The sequence below is a fragment of the Macaca thibetana genome, chromosome 4 (assembly GCF_024542745.1).
Source record: "Macaca thibetana thibetana isolate TM-01 chromosome 4, ASM2454274v1, whole genome shotgun sequence".
Lineage (NCBI taxonomy): Eukaryota > Metazoa > Chordata > Mammalia > Primates > Cercopithecidae > Macaca > Macaca thibetana.
Window position 1 is genome coordinate 37,608,588 of NC_065581.1, and position 17,039 is coordinate 37,625,626.

The following is a 17,039-nucleotide window of genomic DNA, read 5'->3' on the forward strand; positions in this document are numbered from 1 at the left end:
TGGAAGGATTGAGCCCGAGAGGTGGAGGCTGCAGTGAGCCATGATCAGGCCACTGTACTCCAGCCTGGGCGACTCCATCTCAAAAACAAAGAGAGAGAGAGAGAGGGGAAAAAAAGAAAGAAAAAGAAAAAAAGAAACTCCATTCCCACCAGAAGCATCACTGGAATCAATCACAGAGAAGATAAAGCAGCTCCTGCAATATATAATTTCCTGCAATTTCTGTCTTTCACCCTAACTTTTTAAAAAACATATTAAGTTCTTCGAAAACATCAGGATTGCCTCCATTTGCATCTCTCCATATGTTAATGGGGCTGCTGGGGAGATGATAGCAAACAGCCTTGCTCTCCAGGGCGGCCAGGCCTGCTCTGGCACCTTAGCCCTCCCTGCCCTGAAGAGGGCTATGAAGGTTAGAGGTCAGGCCGGGGGGAGGGGGGAGTTAGCAGGTGAGCTGAAGGCTGGAGACAGGGCAGCAACCCCCAGCAGGAGGAGAACAGAAGAAGGCTGTTGGGTCTCACTGGCAGCTTCCAGATTCAGAACAAGTATGAGGTGAGTGTCAAATTTAAAGGGGGCCCAAAATCTCAGTCATCAAAAAAAATTTTTTAATGTGACATTTAAAAAATCAAAATCAATGCAAAAGCTATACCAAAATTTTAAATGAAGACATTTTATAAGTGAAGCAGAGGCACAGAAAAGGCCAGGGTCACACAGGGAGTAAGCAGTGGCTTTTGGTCTGGATCCAAAGCCCAAGTTCTTAATCACCGTGCCCTACAACTTACATGCCCTAAGAAGCACCTTTAAAGCCAGGAACAGTGGCTCAAACCTGGAATCCGAGCTACTCAGAAGGCTGAGACGGTAGTATGACTTGAGGCCAGGAGTTTGAGACCAGCCTGGGCAACATAGTGAGACCTCCATCTCTAAAAAAATAACAATTTAAAAAATGTAGGCCGGGCGCTGTGGCTCACGCCTGTAATCCCAGCACTTTGGGAGGCCGAGGAGGGCGGATCACTTGAGGCCAGGAGTTCAAAACCAGCCCGGGCCAACATGGTGAAACCCCGTCTCTACTAAAAATACAAAAATTAGCCAGGTGTGGTGATGTACGCCTATAATCCCAGATACTCGGGAGGCTGAGGCAGGAGAACTGCTTTAACACAGGAGGTGGAGGTTGCGGTGAGCCGAGACCGTGCCACTGCACTCCAGCCTGGGTGACAGAGCAAGGCTCCATCTCAAAAAAAAAAAAAAAAAAAAAATTAAAAAGCGCTTTTAGATAGATGGTTGGGGCCACAGTACATTTATTGTCTTCTCCTTAAAATGTGCTGGATTTTCCAAATCTCCTAGAATTAACATATTATCTTTTTTAGTCAGAAAAAAAATAAGACATCAATGAAAAAGAAAAGGAATCATTAGTCACAACTCTGAAATTCAGCACTCCAGCAGGAGGAAACATACCAGGAGCGAGCTGGGGGTGATTCTGTGAGTAGGACCCTCTAGGAAGAAGAGGCTGGAGCTGGGCTCATGGGATAGGACGGCAGAAGCAGGAAACCTGGGACGTCAGCGAACACCCCACAGGCCGGAGGTTATTCATACACAGATGGTGGGCACAGAAGCTGGTCTGAGAGGCTGGGCCTGTCTTTATGCATCGACTGTAATAACCATGTTGAGGCCAAGCTGGCTTTTCTTTGTTTATTAATGACGGACTTCCCAAACAATCCAATCAGTTGTGCATCTGTTGATTTGGTCATTCAGAGGCTGAAAACCCCAGATTGACCGTTTTCCCTCCCACCCATTGAGCCTGTGTTTCTGGGATACTAACCAAAATCTGTCAACTGAAGTTCAAAAGAAAAACAGGATGATTTGGATATGAAGATGTTCACTACAGTATTGTTTATATTGTTTCCTAAAAAGAACAGCTTTGATAAATTATAGCCCATCCATACAATAGAGAAATAACATGTAGCTATTAACTACATGTTTTCTAAAAATGTATAATGATATAGGAAAAGGCAGGCTATAAAACTAGACACTATATTACATCAATTATAAGAAAAATTATGTACATGGACACTCAAAGAAAGCCTTGGAGGAAGCACATCAAAACGTCAACAGTGATTATCTCTGAGTGATTTTTCCATGCTACTTATATTTTTCTGTATTTTCCAACTTGTCCATAATGAACATGTTATTTTTTTTTAGCATCAGGAAAAATGTTTTTGTTTTGCTTTGGTTTTTAAGGCCAGATAAATTATTTCTGAGACCAAAAAATTTCAAACTAACCTTAAGAAGGGTGATGTTTGAATGCTGGTTACACTGGATGCTCATATCAGTCCCAGCCACAACACACGTCTCTCCTATGTATCAACCTGCATACTTCTGAGTCTCAAAGAACCTTCACCACCTCCCCCACTTAACTTGACTTTTCCTTCTCATCTCTCTTTCTCCATGACTCTTCCCTCTTCCCTCATCTCTCAGGTAGAGAAACTGGCCTCTCCCTGAAGCTTGTCTTTGGAACAGTGAAAGTTTTGATTGTGTTGGGATCCAGGCTGCTAAGTTCCCCAGCTCTGAGGTCCCACACAATCTGGCCCCGACTCCCACCATCAACACCTACAGTCTCATCTTTCTGACTCATCATCCATCACTCCTGCCCCAGGGCCTTTGCATAGGCTGTTCTGTCTGCCTGGACCAATCTTCCCCAGGTAACTGGAAGGGCTCATTCTCCCACCTGTCTCTATATATTGACATATTACATTGTATCTACACATTTTCCTTCAGGATAGTCAAGAGTGTGATCAAATAGTTGTTGTAAGAAGAGGCACTGGATCTGACAGGGCTAAGGACCACTGCTCTAATGTGATTGCTGGTTGGCATTTCCATCTCTCACACTAACTAAAAATTCTGGGAGAGCAGGGACTCAGTCAAAGCATATTTCCTGAACTGAAATGAAAGAATACATGAGCACGCTGGTGATACCTAAGGGGTGGCGAGGACTCGAGGGGCAACTATGGTGTGAAGTTCTAACTCCCTTTGCTCGAGAGAGGTGAGGCACACTCCATCACTGCCTCCTCCATGACCACCACCACCATCCTGGCTGGGACGGCCAGTCGGGTGGAGGGACCTGACTAGGAGGTGGAATGGACATACTATCCTGACTCCAGAGCAAGGCAGGTCTGGGTGGCTGACAGGTCTCTAGGGGGAACCAAGGGGCTGGGAAGTGAAGGGCAAAGAGCTATCCAACCCTCTGTATTGACAACAATCCCTACTTTTTTTTTTTTTTTTTTTTTGACAGGGTCTCACTCTGTTCCCCAGGCTTCAGTGCAGTGGTGCAATCATGGTTCACTGCAGCTGTGACCTCCCAAGCTCAAGTGACCCTCCTGCCCCAGCCTCCTGAGTAGCTGGGACCACAGGCATGTACCACCACGCCCTGCTAATTAAAAAAATATTTTTTTGTAGAGATGGTCAGGGGGTTCTCACTGCGATGTCCAGGCTGGTCTGGAACTCTTGAGTTCAAGCTATTCTACTGCCTTGCTCGGCCTCTCAAAGTGCTGGGATTATAGGCGTGAACTCCAGCCTCCACTGCTCAAAGCCAGCCTGCCTGTTGAGGGCAATAGCCCCACAAGGAACAGAAGGTTGGTGACTGTTCCCTGTACCGTGAGGGCTCGAGGCTCCCAGGGTGAGGGAAAGACTGAGGATTAGGAGTCCAAGGCCTGAGCTAGAATCCCAGCAATCTTAGGCAGGCCACTAACTTCTCTGCATCCATAAAACAGGGCCACTCACACCTACCCAGCCCCCCAGCCCTGCGGTCAGAATCAAATAAGACTAAATAAGAGAGTCTCGGTAAAAAAATGTTGGCCAGTATTACAGGCAGTAACAAGCGCTTTACTGCTGAGCAGAACTGAACCTTGGGTGATTCAGAAGGCCCTTCGGGAGACCAGCCTCATCACTGTCAACATCAAGTACCATTCGATAGTATTTGGATCAAATTCTGATTGTGGGAACTTCTTTGGCATTTAAATTCCAGATGAACAAGGCTTTTCTATAACCTGTCAAACTATGCTGGTGACATGCTGGAGTCCACTGTCATCCTTTGCTGGTTGCCACCCGCCCACGCCGTCCCCATGGATGAAGAGAGGGTTTGTCTACTTCGGCAAAATGTATTCATTTGAGCAGGAAGCCCTGCTCTGGTGAAAAATCATCTCTCAGACCCCACCCTCTTCCTTTGATCCTCCCACTGAATGCTGAGCTGGAAAGACGAAGCAAAGCTGTTCAGATGTAATTATTTTAATTCAGCCAGATGCTGGGAATTAGTCTCTTTTCCTTGCAAGGATTCTAGGGAGAGACAGAACTCAGCTAAAGATGCCCCAGAAGCAAAGGAGCTGACAATCTCAGGAAGAAGGGAGGGCGCTCCCTGCCTCCGACATAGACCCCTTGTGCTGGAAGAGCTTAAATCAAGAAAACGGCTGCCATCCCCGGGTGAAGGAGTAGGGAGGACTGGGAAAGAAGGAGGAAGAAGGAGGATTTAATACCTGATAAGTATTAAACCTAAGACTGCTTACCAACCCCTGGAATGCTAGACCAGTAACGGCCACCAGCATTGTCTAGAGCGTTAGAATTTCCAAAGCGCTTTCATGTATGTGACTTTATTTGGTTACAAACTAGTAAGAAAGTCACCAGCTGGGCTAGAAGCTTGGGGAAACACTGAATTTAGGTTCAAGGAATTTGGATGCACCCTTTCCTAGGCATCTGTTAGACACACTCACATTCATGAACTCCTTTAACCCTATCAGCGCCAAGCTGCAGGTGGAGAACGGAGGCTCTGGGAGCTGCAACAGCTCTCTTCCACAGGGCAACTGAATTCTCTCCCTTGTCTGAACTCCAGTGGCATCCAGATCCTCAGCGGACATGTGTGTTTTGTCCATGACCCGGTGTTGAACACAAGGTCTGTGCTTTCTAAGCATTCAGCCACATATTCGTGATGGGTCCTCAGGAACGCCTACTGCACCCCGAGTCCTGCCCCGGGTGTACACATTGGGTAGGGTTCATTCCCGCTGCCAAGTGCCTTCAGATCCACTGAGATAAACAGATAAGCAGAGCAACCAGGGTGAGCAGTTGCATATGAATTTCTTTGGTCATCTCTATACTGCCCTGTACTATCGATTCTGTGTTCACGTGTCTTATTCTTCCACTGGAAGTCCTTGGAAACAGAGTTTGTAACACCACAGCCCAGTGGTTAAAGACCTTGGCTCTACAAGCAAACTGCCAAGTTTCAAATCTCTTCTACTCAGTGGCTGTGTGACCCTGGACAGGTCACTTAACCTCTCTGTGCTTCGGTTTCCTTATCTATAAAAGTGAGGAAAATTAATGAGGACCGTAATTCATCAGATATTACAACACATCATACTACATACTACATTATGTATTATAATACATTAGATAAGTCAATACATGTAAACCACTTAGCACAGTGTATGGCCCAAAATAATGACTCAATTCATGTTCTCTAACACTGTTATATCTCTATACCAGCAGCTCTCAAAGTATGGACCAGGAACCCCGGGGGATCTGTGGGGTCAACACTATTTTCGTAATAATTTCGATGAAGAGTTTTCCAGAGGTTATTCGACAGGGATATCACAATAGATTGACTACAGAAGCAGCCATGAGAATCTGGATGTCTTCCATTAAGTCAGACATTAAGGAGATTTGCAAAAATGTAAAACACGGCCACTCTTCTCATTAAATGATTATTGTAAGTTATTGTTGTTTTTCAAAATATGTTATTTTATTTATTTATTTTTTGAGACGGAGTCTCGCTCTGTCACCCAGGCTGGAGTGCAGAGGCTGCAGTGAGCGGGTGGAGATTGCAATCTCGTGAGCCACTGCGCCCGGCCTCAAAATATATGTTATTTATGTTGACCCATAATGGGTTCAACTATTGTTATTTCTAAAGGAATTAATACATACATTTTTAAAAATTCTGTTTAAATTTCTAGTAGGGTAAATATTGATCGACAGTTGATCCGTAGCACTGACCTCCCAGGAAGGTAGGAAAATCTTGTTTCTCCTGGTCATCCCTCCCAGCCCCGTGGGAAGCTGTGTTCCCAGGGTAGCCCAGGCTTTGTTTATGCTTGCACCCTGCCCCTCCCTGCGTCTGTCCCAGCCTCCTCCTCTTCTCTCCAAGTTCCACCACTTTCCCACTTTTATAGCCACTCTTAGTAACCTAAGATAGCGGCGGTTTCGGGGCTGAGCCCAGATCTTAGAATCAAGCTGACCTGGACTAGAATCGTGGCTCTGCTGCTTGTCTTCCTTGAACAGGTGACTTTGCCTCTCTGAGCCTCAATTTCTCCATCCATAGAATGGGAGTAACATTTTAGTACCTACTTCTTAGCATGATTGTCAAGAGCAGTGATAACTTATGTAAAGTGCTATTACCTGACAAATACTGACCATCACCATTATGATACTTTATCATTATTATTAATCATGAGGTCCCCTGAGCCCCTTCTTGGTGTGCTCAGCTGTCCCCATCTCCTGATCCCCAACAGTCCTACAGAAAAAGCAAGACCAAGGGCTGCCTGGTACTGCAGACTTCTTCCCAACATATGCACGCGCACAGACACTCTCCATCCGCCCCATGCGGGGTGTCACCCTACTCCAGAGATGAAAGTGAAAAATGACAGCTAAATGTCAAGCACCCAGGCTTCCTTCAAGACTGAAAAGGTCTTTGCTGTCACAATGTTGGTGCCAAGGCAGTCTCGGCTCAAGGACACGTGAGTGGCGGCCGTGATGGGGAGGGGAGGGAGCCCTGGCATGGGAGCCAGGGGACGGAGCTCAGCTGGGCTCTGCTGCTGACTGTGGGTGAGGTTCCTTCTCCTCTCTGGGCCTCAGTCTGCTCAGCTATAAAAAGGGAAAACACCCACTAGCTCCGATGTTGCAGAATTCTATGACAGCCAGGTCAGCATCAGGAGCCCTGTCTACCCTTGGTTCCCTCCAGGGGCTCAGGGAGGCCAACCTGCACTCCGTCACCACCCACCCCAACCACGTCCTGTGCTGGAATCCTCTGCCACTCACCCTACAGTTGCTGAGCTCCTCAGCGGACAGGATGATGGTGCCACATTTCTTTCCTGGGACACCACTGGGAGAGGAGAAGATGAAAGAATGGAAAGCCAGACAAAGACAGAGCCATAAACCTGATACTCCCTCAATCAATCCCTGCCCAGCCTCCCCCTCCCGCTACCATCCAGCAGATCTGCCCCAAAGCCCCTGAGAAGACAGAGTCTCCTGAAATCCTTGTGGCAGTGTGGCCTAGTGCACTGCTTCCTGGGGCCGGGTCCCCAAGCCTGGAGCTGCCCCACCCCCTGCTCCCCGAGAGCCCACCAGGAAGGGTAGTGCCTGCAGTGAAAGTCCTAGAATTGGAAAAGCATCCAGACTCACCCGGAGGCTTCCAGACCAGTGGTTCTCAAACTTTCCATCCAAAGACCACTTCTGTGGGCAAAAGACCTCATGGGCTAGCCACCCCACCTCACACCCAGCTGACCCCCAGAGTCCCAGGACAGTCCAGCTCTGAGCCACTCTGATGTGTCGTGGGAGGCAGGAAGGCAGGAGGGCTGGTGGACCCTCGCTGGTAGCTTGCCCAGGCTCTGTCCCATGGCTACGTCCCCTTGAGTGCCTTGGCTGGGGTCTCCCTGGGAGTGAGAGATCCCAGCCGACTGTACAGCTCCCCAGTGAAATGGGCAACCAGGTCAAGGTCCATGAAGTCGGTCCACCCCAGCACATCCCTCCAGGAGGGCAGTTCTTCAGCTGGGGCTCCACCCAGGGGACCTGAACCACCTCTCCCCCTGGTTAGATGGGCTTTGGGCACCAGCCCAGCCCACTCCGATGTTTGGGACTAAGCCAGAGGTGGGGGAGGGGCCACTGGGAGGGAGAGGAAAATGTCGGGTTGTCCAGCAGCTCTGTGACTTTGGGCTCATTCCTGTACCTCTCTGAGCCTCAGTTTTCTCCCCTATATAATGAATGTGACTGTATATACCCACACAGTGCCTGGCACAGAGAAGGTCCGCAGTGAGCAGCATCCCCCTCCCCGCACCCTTTGCTTCACAATTGTGCAATGCCGGTAAAATCCAGCCTCACACCTCAGGCCAGCCACAGGGCCACCAGCATGTTGTCTGTGGAACACACTTTGAGAACCACTGATGGAGCTCTTCCCAGCACCAGCTCTTGGAGGGAGAGGCTCTCAAACAGAGGAGGCAGGGGAGGAAGGGAAGCCGGCCCTGGGGCGCTGACAGGACAGCCCAGATCTCTCCAAATCAGGTGAGCAGAGCAGGGGCCACATCTGGGGCATCCCCTGCCACGGACAGGGGACAGTGCCTGCCAGCTTGTCCCTCTAGACTTGAGCAGCTGAGCTGAGTGCCTCAAAGCCCTTCCCCACCCCCTGGTCCGGTCCTTCATGGTAGTAAAGACATGATTTGTTTGCCCAGGGAGATAGAATCCTCCACGCCAGCCTCCTCCGCCCCATGTTTCTCCATCTGTTCCTCTCTTTGCCTCTGAGTCCTTCTTCTATTTCCGATCCTTCTTTCCCTCCTCTCCAGCCCCAACCTGCTCCCACCTTCTTGGCCTTCCTTTCTCTCTCTCCCTCCCTGCCGCTGTATCTCTGTCTGCCTCCCGCTGCCTCCCCAGTGGCTGCTTCTCTACTCTCCCGGTGAATTAGCATTCACGCTCTCCCTGGGCGGTGAGCATCCCAGGCCCCCTGGAGGCCCCCTCCCCACCTGCAGCTGGCCCAGTGGCATATCCAGCTGCTGCAACCTCAATTCCTGACAGCTTTCAGGGAAGGCCAGGGGAGCTCTGCTTACTCCAATAAAATGCCCTTCTGCAGAGGCCCCTGCAGGCAGAGGTTCCCTGCCCTGCACTCCCCCACCCCCAGCCCCAGTGGGCGAGTGGGCGTGAGAAAGAAGCCAGGGTGGGAACTCCCCAACCGGGAAAGAAGGGGAGGGAAGGAGGGGGAGGCTCTGCGTTGGCCACATTTGCATGAGGCCAGCCGAAACCAGATGGTCAGGGTGGTGGAGTGAGGCTGGCCCACCGCAGCTGGCTAGCAAACGAGCAAACGTGAAAAGTGGGGATTCAGCTGGATCTACTCTGTGGTGAGGAGGAGGCGGACATCCAGCAGCCAAAACAAGGAAGGGGAACAGGGGGGAAAGGATAAAGAGAGGGGAGGAAAGAGGGGGAGAGAAGGGTGGGGATTGGGGGCCGAGAGAAACCAGGCCAGGGAGAGAGGAAGGGAACAGAGAGTGCCCAGCCCCGCTATTCCTAGACAACATCCCTCACCTGTAAGCCCCACCCTCTCCCTGAAGTCCCAGGAGCCACCGGGGCTTGAGATGCCCAAGCTCTAGTTTGGATGGGGGAGCGGCTCGCTGCCAAGTCGGGGCTTCTGTTCAGGGCCCAAAGAGCCTGGGTGCCTAAGGAGGAACCTAGGACTCTCTGTCCCCTGGATCAGGGCCAGATTCACAGGGATGGGAGCAGGGACGAGGCCCAGACTCTGAGGCCCCCTTTGCAGAGCTGGTTGAATGTCTAAGGACTCCAGGGCCAGAGATGTCTGGTGACCTACCCGTTGGACACGGCTGGCATGGGTTTGCCCGTCCTGGAATTCAGGCTGAATGCACCTATCCTGTGGAGAGAGGGGAAGAGAGAGCATGCCATGAGCTGAGTACCCCCATCCAGACAGGCCAGCACACTTGGCATCCAGATGCTTGGAGACAAGCGACTGCTCCGGAAGTCATTAAAACAGGATCAAAGTCACAGGCCAGAGCAAGCAGAGCCCTTCTTCTGGGCAAATTCCTCTCCCTCAGTGGTTCTCAAGGTGGGATGCCCAGACCAGCAGCACCAGCGTGTCCTGGGAACGTTATTAATAGGAATGTAAATTCCCAGGCCCAGCCCATACCCGCGGGATTAGGAACTCTGCGGGGTGGAACCCAGCAATCTGTGGTGACACTGGTGCCTGCTGCAGTTTGGGAACCCCTGTTCTCCCTTTCTAGCCTCCGCATCCAGACTGCGAGATGGGGAGACTGCTGGAAGAATCACATGAGATCATGACATGGGCTGAACTGTATCCCCCAAAATTCATGTATTAAAATCTTTATCTCCAGGACCTCAGAATGGGACTATATTTGGAGATAGAGTCTTTCTTTTTCTTTTTATTTTTTTATGTTTTATTTGAAACAGAGTATCGCTCTGTCACCTGGGCTAGAGTGCAGTGGCGCAATCTCGGCTCACTGCAACCTCCACCTGCAGGGTTCAAGTGATTCTCCTGGGTAGCTGGGACCACGGGCACGCACTACTACACTGGGCTAATTTTTGTATTTTTAGTAGAGACAAGGTTTCACCATGTTGGCCAGGCTGGTCTTGAACTCTTGACCTCAGGTGGTCCGCCCACCTTGGCCTCCCAAAGTGCTGGGATTACAGGCATGAGCCATCATGCCCGGCCTGGAGATAGGGTCTTTAAGGAGGAAATTAAGGTAAAATGAGGTCATGGCAGTGGGTCCTAATCCAATGGCTGGTGTCCTCATAAGAAGAGGTGACTAGGACACAGAGGTGCACAGAGAGATGACAACGTGAAGACACAGAGATGAGAAGGAAGACAGCCATCCTCACAAGAAGTGAACTCTGTTGACATCTTAATCTCTGATGTCTAGCCTCCAGAATTGTGAGAAAATTCATTTTCGTTTTTTAAGCCACTCAGTTTGTGGCATTTGCCACAACGGCCCCAGTGAACTAACACAGATTTCACAAACAAAATACTGACCCTCATGCCTGGCCCAAAATATATGTCCAGTAAACAGGAGATTTTCACAGGGTTTAGTCAGGAAGACAACTACACTAAGACACATAAAATCTTTGATGAGGTAAAAGGTCCACCTCCTCCTCCAATATTGCCATCAACCTCTGTATTTTATTTTATTTTATCTTATTTTATCTTATTTTATTTTATTTTATTTTTGAGAGGGAGTCTCATTCTGTCACCCAGGGTAGAGTGCAGTGGTATGATCTCAGCTCATTGCAACCTCTGCCTCTTAGGTTCAAGCGATTCTCCTGCCTCAGCTTCCCTAGTAGTTGGGACTACAGGCACGCACCACCACACCGGGCTAATTTTTGTATTTTTTAGTAGAGATGAAGTTTCTCCATGTTAGTCAGGCTGGTCTCGAACTCCCAACCTCAGGTGATCTGCGCCCCCCTTGGCCTCCCACAGTGCTGGGATTACAGGCGTGAGCTACTGTGCCCCGCCAACCTCTATATTTTAGATCTTGCATGTCCTTTAAGGCTCAGTTTCAAAAGCCATCTCCATAGGAAGTCTCCCTCAATACTCCCCCACCCCCAGAAAGAGTTCCCTGTCATCAACGGTGGACCAGGTGACAGCAGGCAGGAAACAGACCCAAATGACTAGTGGTTTTGGACCCAGGTAGCTGGGAGTTGGGAAGCACAGACACCCTCCCTGGTAGGGCATCTCCAACCTGGCAACCCAGGTAAAGTCATGGGTGGGGGTGCTGCTGGAAAGAGCAGATGCTAATGGGTGTGCTACACTTAGCACATGTTAACACTGAAGTGGGCACAGGGGCAGATGTCCCTAGAGAAAGAATATGAAATCATGAATAAAACCTGTTAGAAATATGTCCTAAGAGGGAGGGGCCTACCAAATATGAATGTGAATTTTGTATCCTTTTTTTCAAGAGGCCCTCAAATTCTATAAGCTACAGAGGCCCCCAAAACAGGGGTTTTCCCCCTGTTCTCAATAAATGATAGCTATTTTCATTGTTTTCTAGGAACCCAGAGATGAGACCTTTTGGGAGCCAAGGAAACATTTCCAGGAGCCCTGGGACCATGAGTTACTGGGGGTCCCGGGCAAGGATCTGGAAGAGAGACCACACACACACACACTGCAGTTATTATTATTATTATTTTGAGACAGAGTCTTGCTCTGTTGCTCAGGCTAGAGTACAGTAGTGCAATCTCAGCTCACTGCAACCTCCTGGGTTCAAGAGATTCTCGTGCCTCAGCCTCCCGAGTAGCTGGGACTACAGGTGTGCACCACCATGCCCAGCTAATTTTTCCGTATTTTTAGTAGAGAGAGGGTTGCACCATGTTGGCCAGGCTGGTCTCGAACTCCTAAGCTCAGGCTATCCACCTGCCTTGGCCTCCCAAAGCCCTGGGATTACAGGTGTGAGCCACCATGCCCGGTTCACACTGCAATGATTGATCATGGTGAGGGGACAGCATCCAGTGGGAACTTGGCAGAAGCAAGCGGGGGGCTAATGATCTCCCTTTCCTGGGCTCTTTGCCCTGTGGCCTGGATGCCCGTCCCAGTCTGCCCTCTCTTTCCTGGGCCCTGCCCATGAGTGTCAACCTAAAATATTCAAAAGGCTCGGGATCCAGTTAAATTAGTTTGTTTAAATGCAAAGTGTGAGGGTGGCCGTCCAGAGAAACATGGACACCAAAAAATGGTGACCAGTGTTCCCCAGTGTGGGGAAAGGTAAGAATTGTTTATACAGGCACAGGTCCTGCCCCTGGGACTTCCTGAGTAATAGGGACAAGAGAGGTCACCCTTACCACCTGGCCAGCCCTGGCTGTCCCTGAAGACATCCTCAGGCTGCACTATGAGAAGCCTTGGGATTCCTCATCCCAGAGCCTGCTTCAGAGCAACAGTTTTTCCCTAAAAGCAAATTAAGTTCAGGGACTGCCAGGGACAGGATGGGATGGGAGGGGCCTCACTGTAGCCAGCTCTGGCCTATAAACTGTGAACAGTCTTAGGAATATGCTATGTGTGTAGAGCCCTGGGTTCAAATCCCAGCTGTCCCTCTTTCTAGCTGTGTGTCCTTGGGCAAGTCACTTCCCCTCTCTGGGCTTCAGTTTCTTCTTCCACACTATGATAGGGGTCAGGGTGGGAATAGATTATATGGTGTCTAGTCTATTCCCTCCTGAGCCTTCCCGGGAGATGGGGCTCTAATAACCCAGCCTGGGTTCCCCTGAAATACCTGGATTAGAAGCCCCGTGACAGCAGTGATGCATGGGGTCTCTTTATTCCTAACAACCTGCAGATGTCAGTCATAGCCAGCTGACTGCTTTGCCCCCGCCCTGAGCCAGCTCCCAGCAGAATGGGCAGGAAGTTGGCCCACCACCGGGAAAGCAACCTAGACACTCACGTGAGGGGCTTCTCCAGGCGGCTCCCAGGGGACCCCACAATCTCTCCAAGGGTGCAGAAGGCCTGGCCCAGGAAATCCTGCATGTCCAGGGAACAGAAGAGACCAGTGTCACCCACTCTGCTCACAGCTATCCCACCTCCCCCATCGCACAATTCCTGGAAGCGTGAGAGCCCTCAAATGACAGGGCGCAGCCTCAGACACACATTCCGTCCCAGCAAAGCCCCAGGCCCACCCGAAGGATGGCATTTCAGAAACCGTGGAATTGCCGAGCAGTCACTGGCAGAACTCACGTGTTTGGATAAATCGGGACTCTTAGAGTCAACGTCGTATCTGCAGGGAACACAGAGAAATGATGAAGGCAGCTGCGGATGTTCTGCCTAATCCTGCCTGGGTTCTCAAGTTGAGTCAGGGCCCCTGTCCCCCAAAAACAGGTCCCAACGCAGTGAATATTTCCAGGAGTAATTGTTGGAAGGCATGAAAGGGAGCCTTCTGGGTGCTGGACATGTTCTGTCCTTGAGCTGGGTGATGGTCAGAGGGGTGGAAATGGATGTAAAAATGCATCGTGGAGTAGGCGCTAAGATTTACGCACTTCACTATGTGTATGTTACACCTCATTAAAAATGGAAAAAATTAAATCAATGAGCTCTGTTGGCCCGGCTGGTTCACAGGTGGCTGAGCCACCTTACCTTTCATTCCCCTCACTTACAGAGTTTCCCATCTTTGATCTTCGCAGCCAAGCCTTGGCTGCCCGTGGTGCTAATACCTTGCTTCTGACCTTCCCTTATGGCTTCACCCTACCCAGGCCTGCCGAGCTTGCCCACGGGCCTGGTCACTCAAGAAGGAGGGAGGCATTAACACCTTCACCTCAGCCATCTACAGGCAGCGTGATGCTGCAGCTGGCCTCCTCCCCTCACCTGGGGTCTGCTCACCTGGAGCCTCACCTGCCACCTTCCCCCAGTGTCTCCCACCCACCCACTGGCATCTCTGTGGCCAAACAGCCATGCCAGGCCCAGATGACTCCTGCTGAGGGATGGTCACTCTCTTATCAGCCCTCTCCAAAATGTCACCAGGTGACTTCTCTACGATGGGCTGTGCTGACTCTCCTCAGCCTCAATACCTCCCATCATTCCCTCCAAAGTTATTTCCTTCCACTGCATTCTTTCCTTTGCTCCCTAAGGTCCCAAACCCCCTTCTTTCCCACTCTGACCACTCTTCTGTGGGGCAAAGACTTTTCAAACCATCCCATACCCCATAAAAACAACATCACAAACTCCCCGGCCTGTTTACCAAGCCTGAAATCCCACCCTGATCTTTAATGTCAGGAGAAAGGCACTCTCATCTTCCAGTGGCTGCTGGATGCCTGAGCCCCACCAGCCAGGCCACCTCTGCGGGAGGGGAGGCTGCAGGGACCCTCTCCCAGAACACGCTTAGACAGAGGAAGCAGCCAGTGGCTCCCTCCTGGTTACCAGGGGAGAAAAGGGCTCCCAGAGGCACAGCCAAGAGTTGCCTTCAGGATCTTTCCTCAGCGGACATTCCCCGGCACCAAGAAGCTTGCCTGATGCCATTCCCAACTTAACTGAGACAAACTGTTAAATTTGTCTCTCCTGGTAAGGGTGCAGGCAGACTTCAGCTAATTGCCATTTCTATCCCAGGCCAACCTGGGCTCCCGCTAATATCTCAGCTCCTCCCACCTCCCCCAACCACAGGCCTGTGGTCCTACCTCCCAGCAATCTTCCTCCCCACCTGGCTGCATCTTCAGCACCATCTTCCACTTACAAATCAAAACGGAGGTTCTGCTTCTCCTCGAAAAAGTAATCCACAATGAACTTGCGCACGAAGTCGGGATTGAGCGTGTTGTCAATGACTTCAGTGCGCCCGAACTGCAAGAGAAGTTGGAGGGTAAACCTCAGGGCTGGGCTGGTAGGGCCGGGGAGAGCACTGGGCTCAGAGCCCCTTAGTCCTGGTTCTGGCAGTTATGAAAGCCCTGTCTCTCCAGGCTCCTGACATCCATCCCCTCCCAATCAAAGCATGAGTTCTTGCATCTGACAGTGGAAGCCACGTACAGTATGGCTCCAACCCACATGGCTTCTCCCCATCTCCATGCAAGCTGATGGTCTTAATACCTGAGCAGGCCCTTCCCTTCACCTGGCCTCCCCGTCTCTGCCAGTGGCATATCCTCATTCCCTCAAGGCCTGATGTAAATACCACCTCCTCCAGGAAGCCTTCCTGATTCCTCCAGCCAGAGAATTTTATTTCTCTGACTGGTGCCCACTCCATGACTGAGAATTGATTCCACAATTAGGTGTGTACTTATTGGATTCCCCAGTTGCAAACACAAGGGCAGAGGCAGGGACCGTAGGAGACCACCTCCTAAAAGATCCCCACCTTTTGGTATTCATGCCCTTGCATAATCACCTCTTCTCGAATGTGAGCTGGACCTAGTGACACACTTGTACTGAACAGAGTATCGCACAAGTCATAGAACGTCTCCTCCAAGGTTATGTTATAAACAACTATGACTTCCGTCTGGGCACCCTCTCTTGCTCTGTCTTGCTTGCCCACTTAATAAAACCAGCTGCCATGTTGTGAGCTGCCTTATGAAGAGGGCGGCAAGGAAAGGAGGAGGCCCCAGGCTAACACCAGTGAGGAACAGCGGCTGTCAATCTGCCCATCCGTAAGAATTGAAATCCTGCCCACAACCACTGGGTGAGCTTGCAAGCAAATCTTGCCCAGTTGAACCTTGAGATGATTGAGGCCTCGGCCCACACCTTCACTGTGATCTTGTGAGAGACCCTGAGCCAGAGGACACATCAAAGCTGCACTCAGATTCCTGCCTGCTGTTTAAACCACCAAATTCTGAGGTGATTTATTACTCAGCAATAGCTAACTAATTCAGAGACTGAATTGTCTTGGTTGCCCTTGCAGCTGATATTCTAGAATTTTGTACATAATAGGCAGTCAATAATTGAACCCCAATCAGTTTCGCAAATGACTTTAGGCCAAGTCACTCTCCATCTTTGGGCATCAGAATCACCTAGAGAACTTGGTAAAATACAGATTGTGGAGGGCCTCACTCCAGAAGCTGTCACTCAGTAGGTCTAGCATGGAGCCTGGGAATCTGCATTTTAGAAGTCCTCAGGTGATGCTGATGCTGTGGGTCTGGGGACTCCACTTTGAGAACCACTGGGCTAGGTGGTGGTCCACTGGGATCCAAGTCTCCTGCAGGCTCCATAGGCCTTAGAGGAGGGCAGAGTGGGCATGAGTCCAGGCCAACCATCCCATCAAAGCAGCTCTCTTTTGTATCTGCTCAATACAGTAGACATTTTGAGCAAAATTTTTGTTTCAAAAAAGGGGTGGGGGCTAAGAGGTAAAGTTCAAAACCACTGCATTTACAATAGACTATCATTCAGCCTTAAAAAAGGAAGGAAATCCTGTCATGTGCTACAACATGGTGCACCTTGAGGAGATTGTGCTAGTGAAATAAGCCAGTCACAGTAGGACAAATAATGTATGTGTCCACTTACAGGAGGTATCTAAAGTGGCCAAATTCATTGACACAGAAAGTAGAATGGCAGTGATCGGGGCAGGGTGGAGGGGTATAGGGGGAGTTGTTTAATGGGTTAAGGGTTTCAGTTTTGCAAGATGAAAACGTTCTAGAGACCTGTTTCACAACAATGCAAATTTGTAACTCTACTGAACTGTACACTTAAAAATGGTTATGATGTGGCTGGGCGCGGTGGCTCATGCCTGTAATCCCAGCATTTTGGGAGGCTGAGGCGGGCGGATCACGAGGTCAAGAGATCAAGACCATCCTGGCCAACATGGTGAAACCCCGTCTCTACTAAAAATACAAAAACTAGC

The 17,039-nt window shown here is 50.2% G+C and overlaps 1 protein-coding gene across 6 annotated transcripts in view; it reads right to left on the reverse strand.

Annotated features, from left to right (window-relative positions):
- Positions 1 to 17,039, reverse strand: part of CPNE5 (copine 5) — a 97,291-nt gene that overhangs the window by 44,243 nt on the left and 36,009 nt on the right. For 2 of the 6 annotated variants that reach the window (XM_050787630.1, XM_050787626.1), the window contains exons 4-9: positions 14,955 to 15,058; positions 13,469 to 13,508; positions 13,179 to 13,255; positions 9,593 to 9,652; positions 7,426 to 7,476; positions 7,063 to 7,126 (exon numbers count right to left, since the gene is read on the reverse strand). In XM_050787630.1, the coding sequence (XP_050643587.1) occupies positions 7,063 to 7,126; positions 7,426 to 7,476; positions 9,593 to 9,652; positions 13,179 to 13,255; positions 13,469 to 13,508; positions 14,955 to 15,058 (396 nt within the window). Of the gene's footprint in view, positions 1 to 7,062; positions 7,127 to 7,425; positions 7,477 to 9,592; positions 9,653 to 12,369; positions 12,689 to 13,178; positions 13,256 to 13,468; positions 13,509 to 14,954; positions 15,059 to 17,039 lie in introns of those variants that run through there. The other 4 variants (XM_050787631.1, XM_050787629.1, XM_050787627.1 and 1 more) reach the window with 3 other exon arrangements.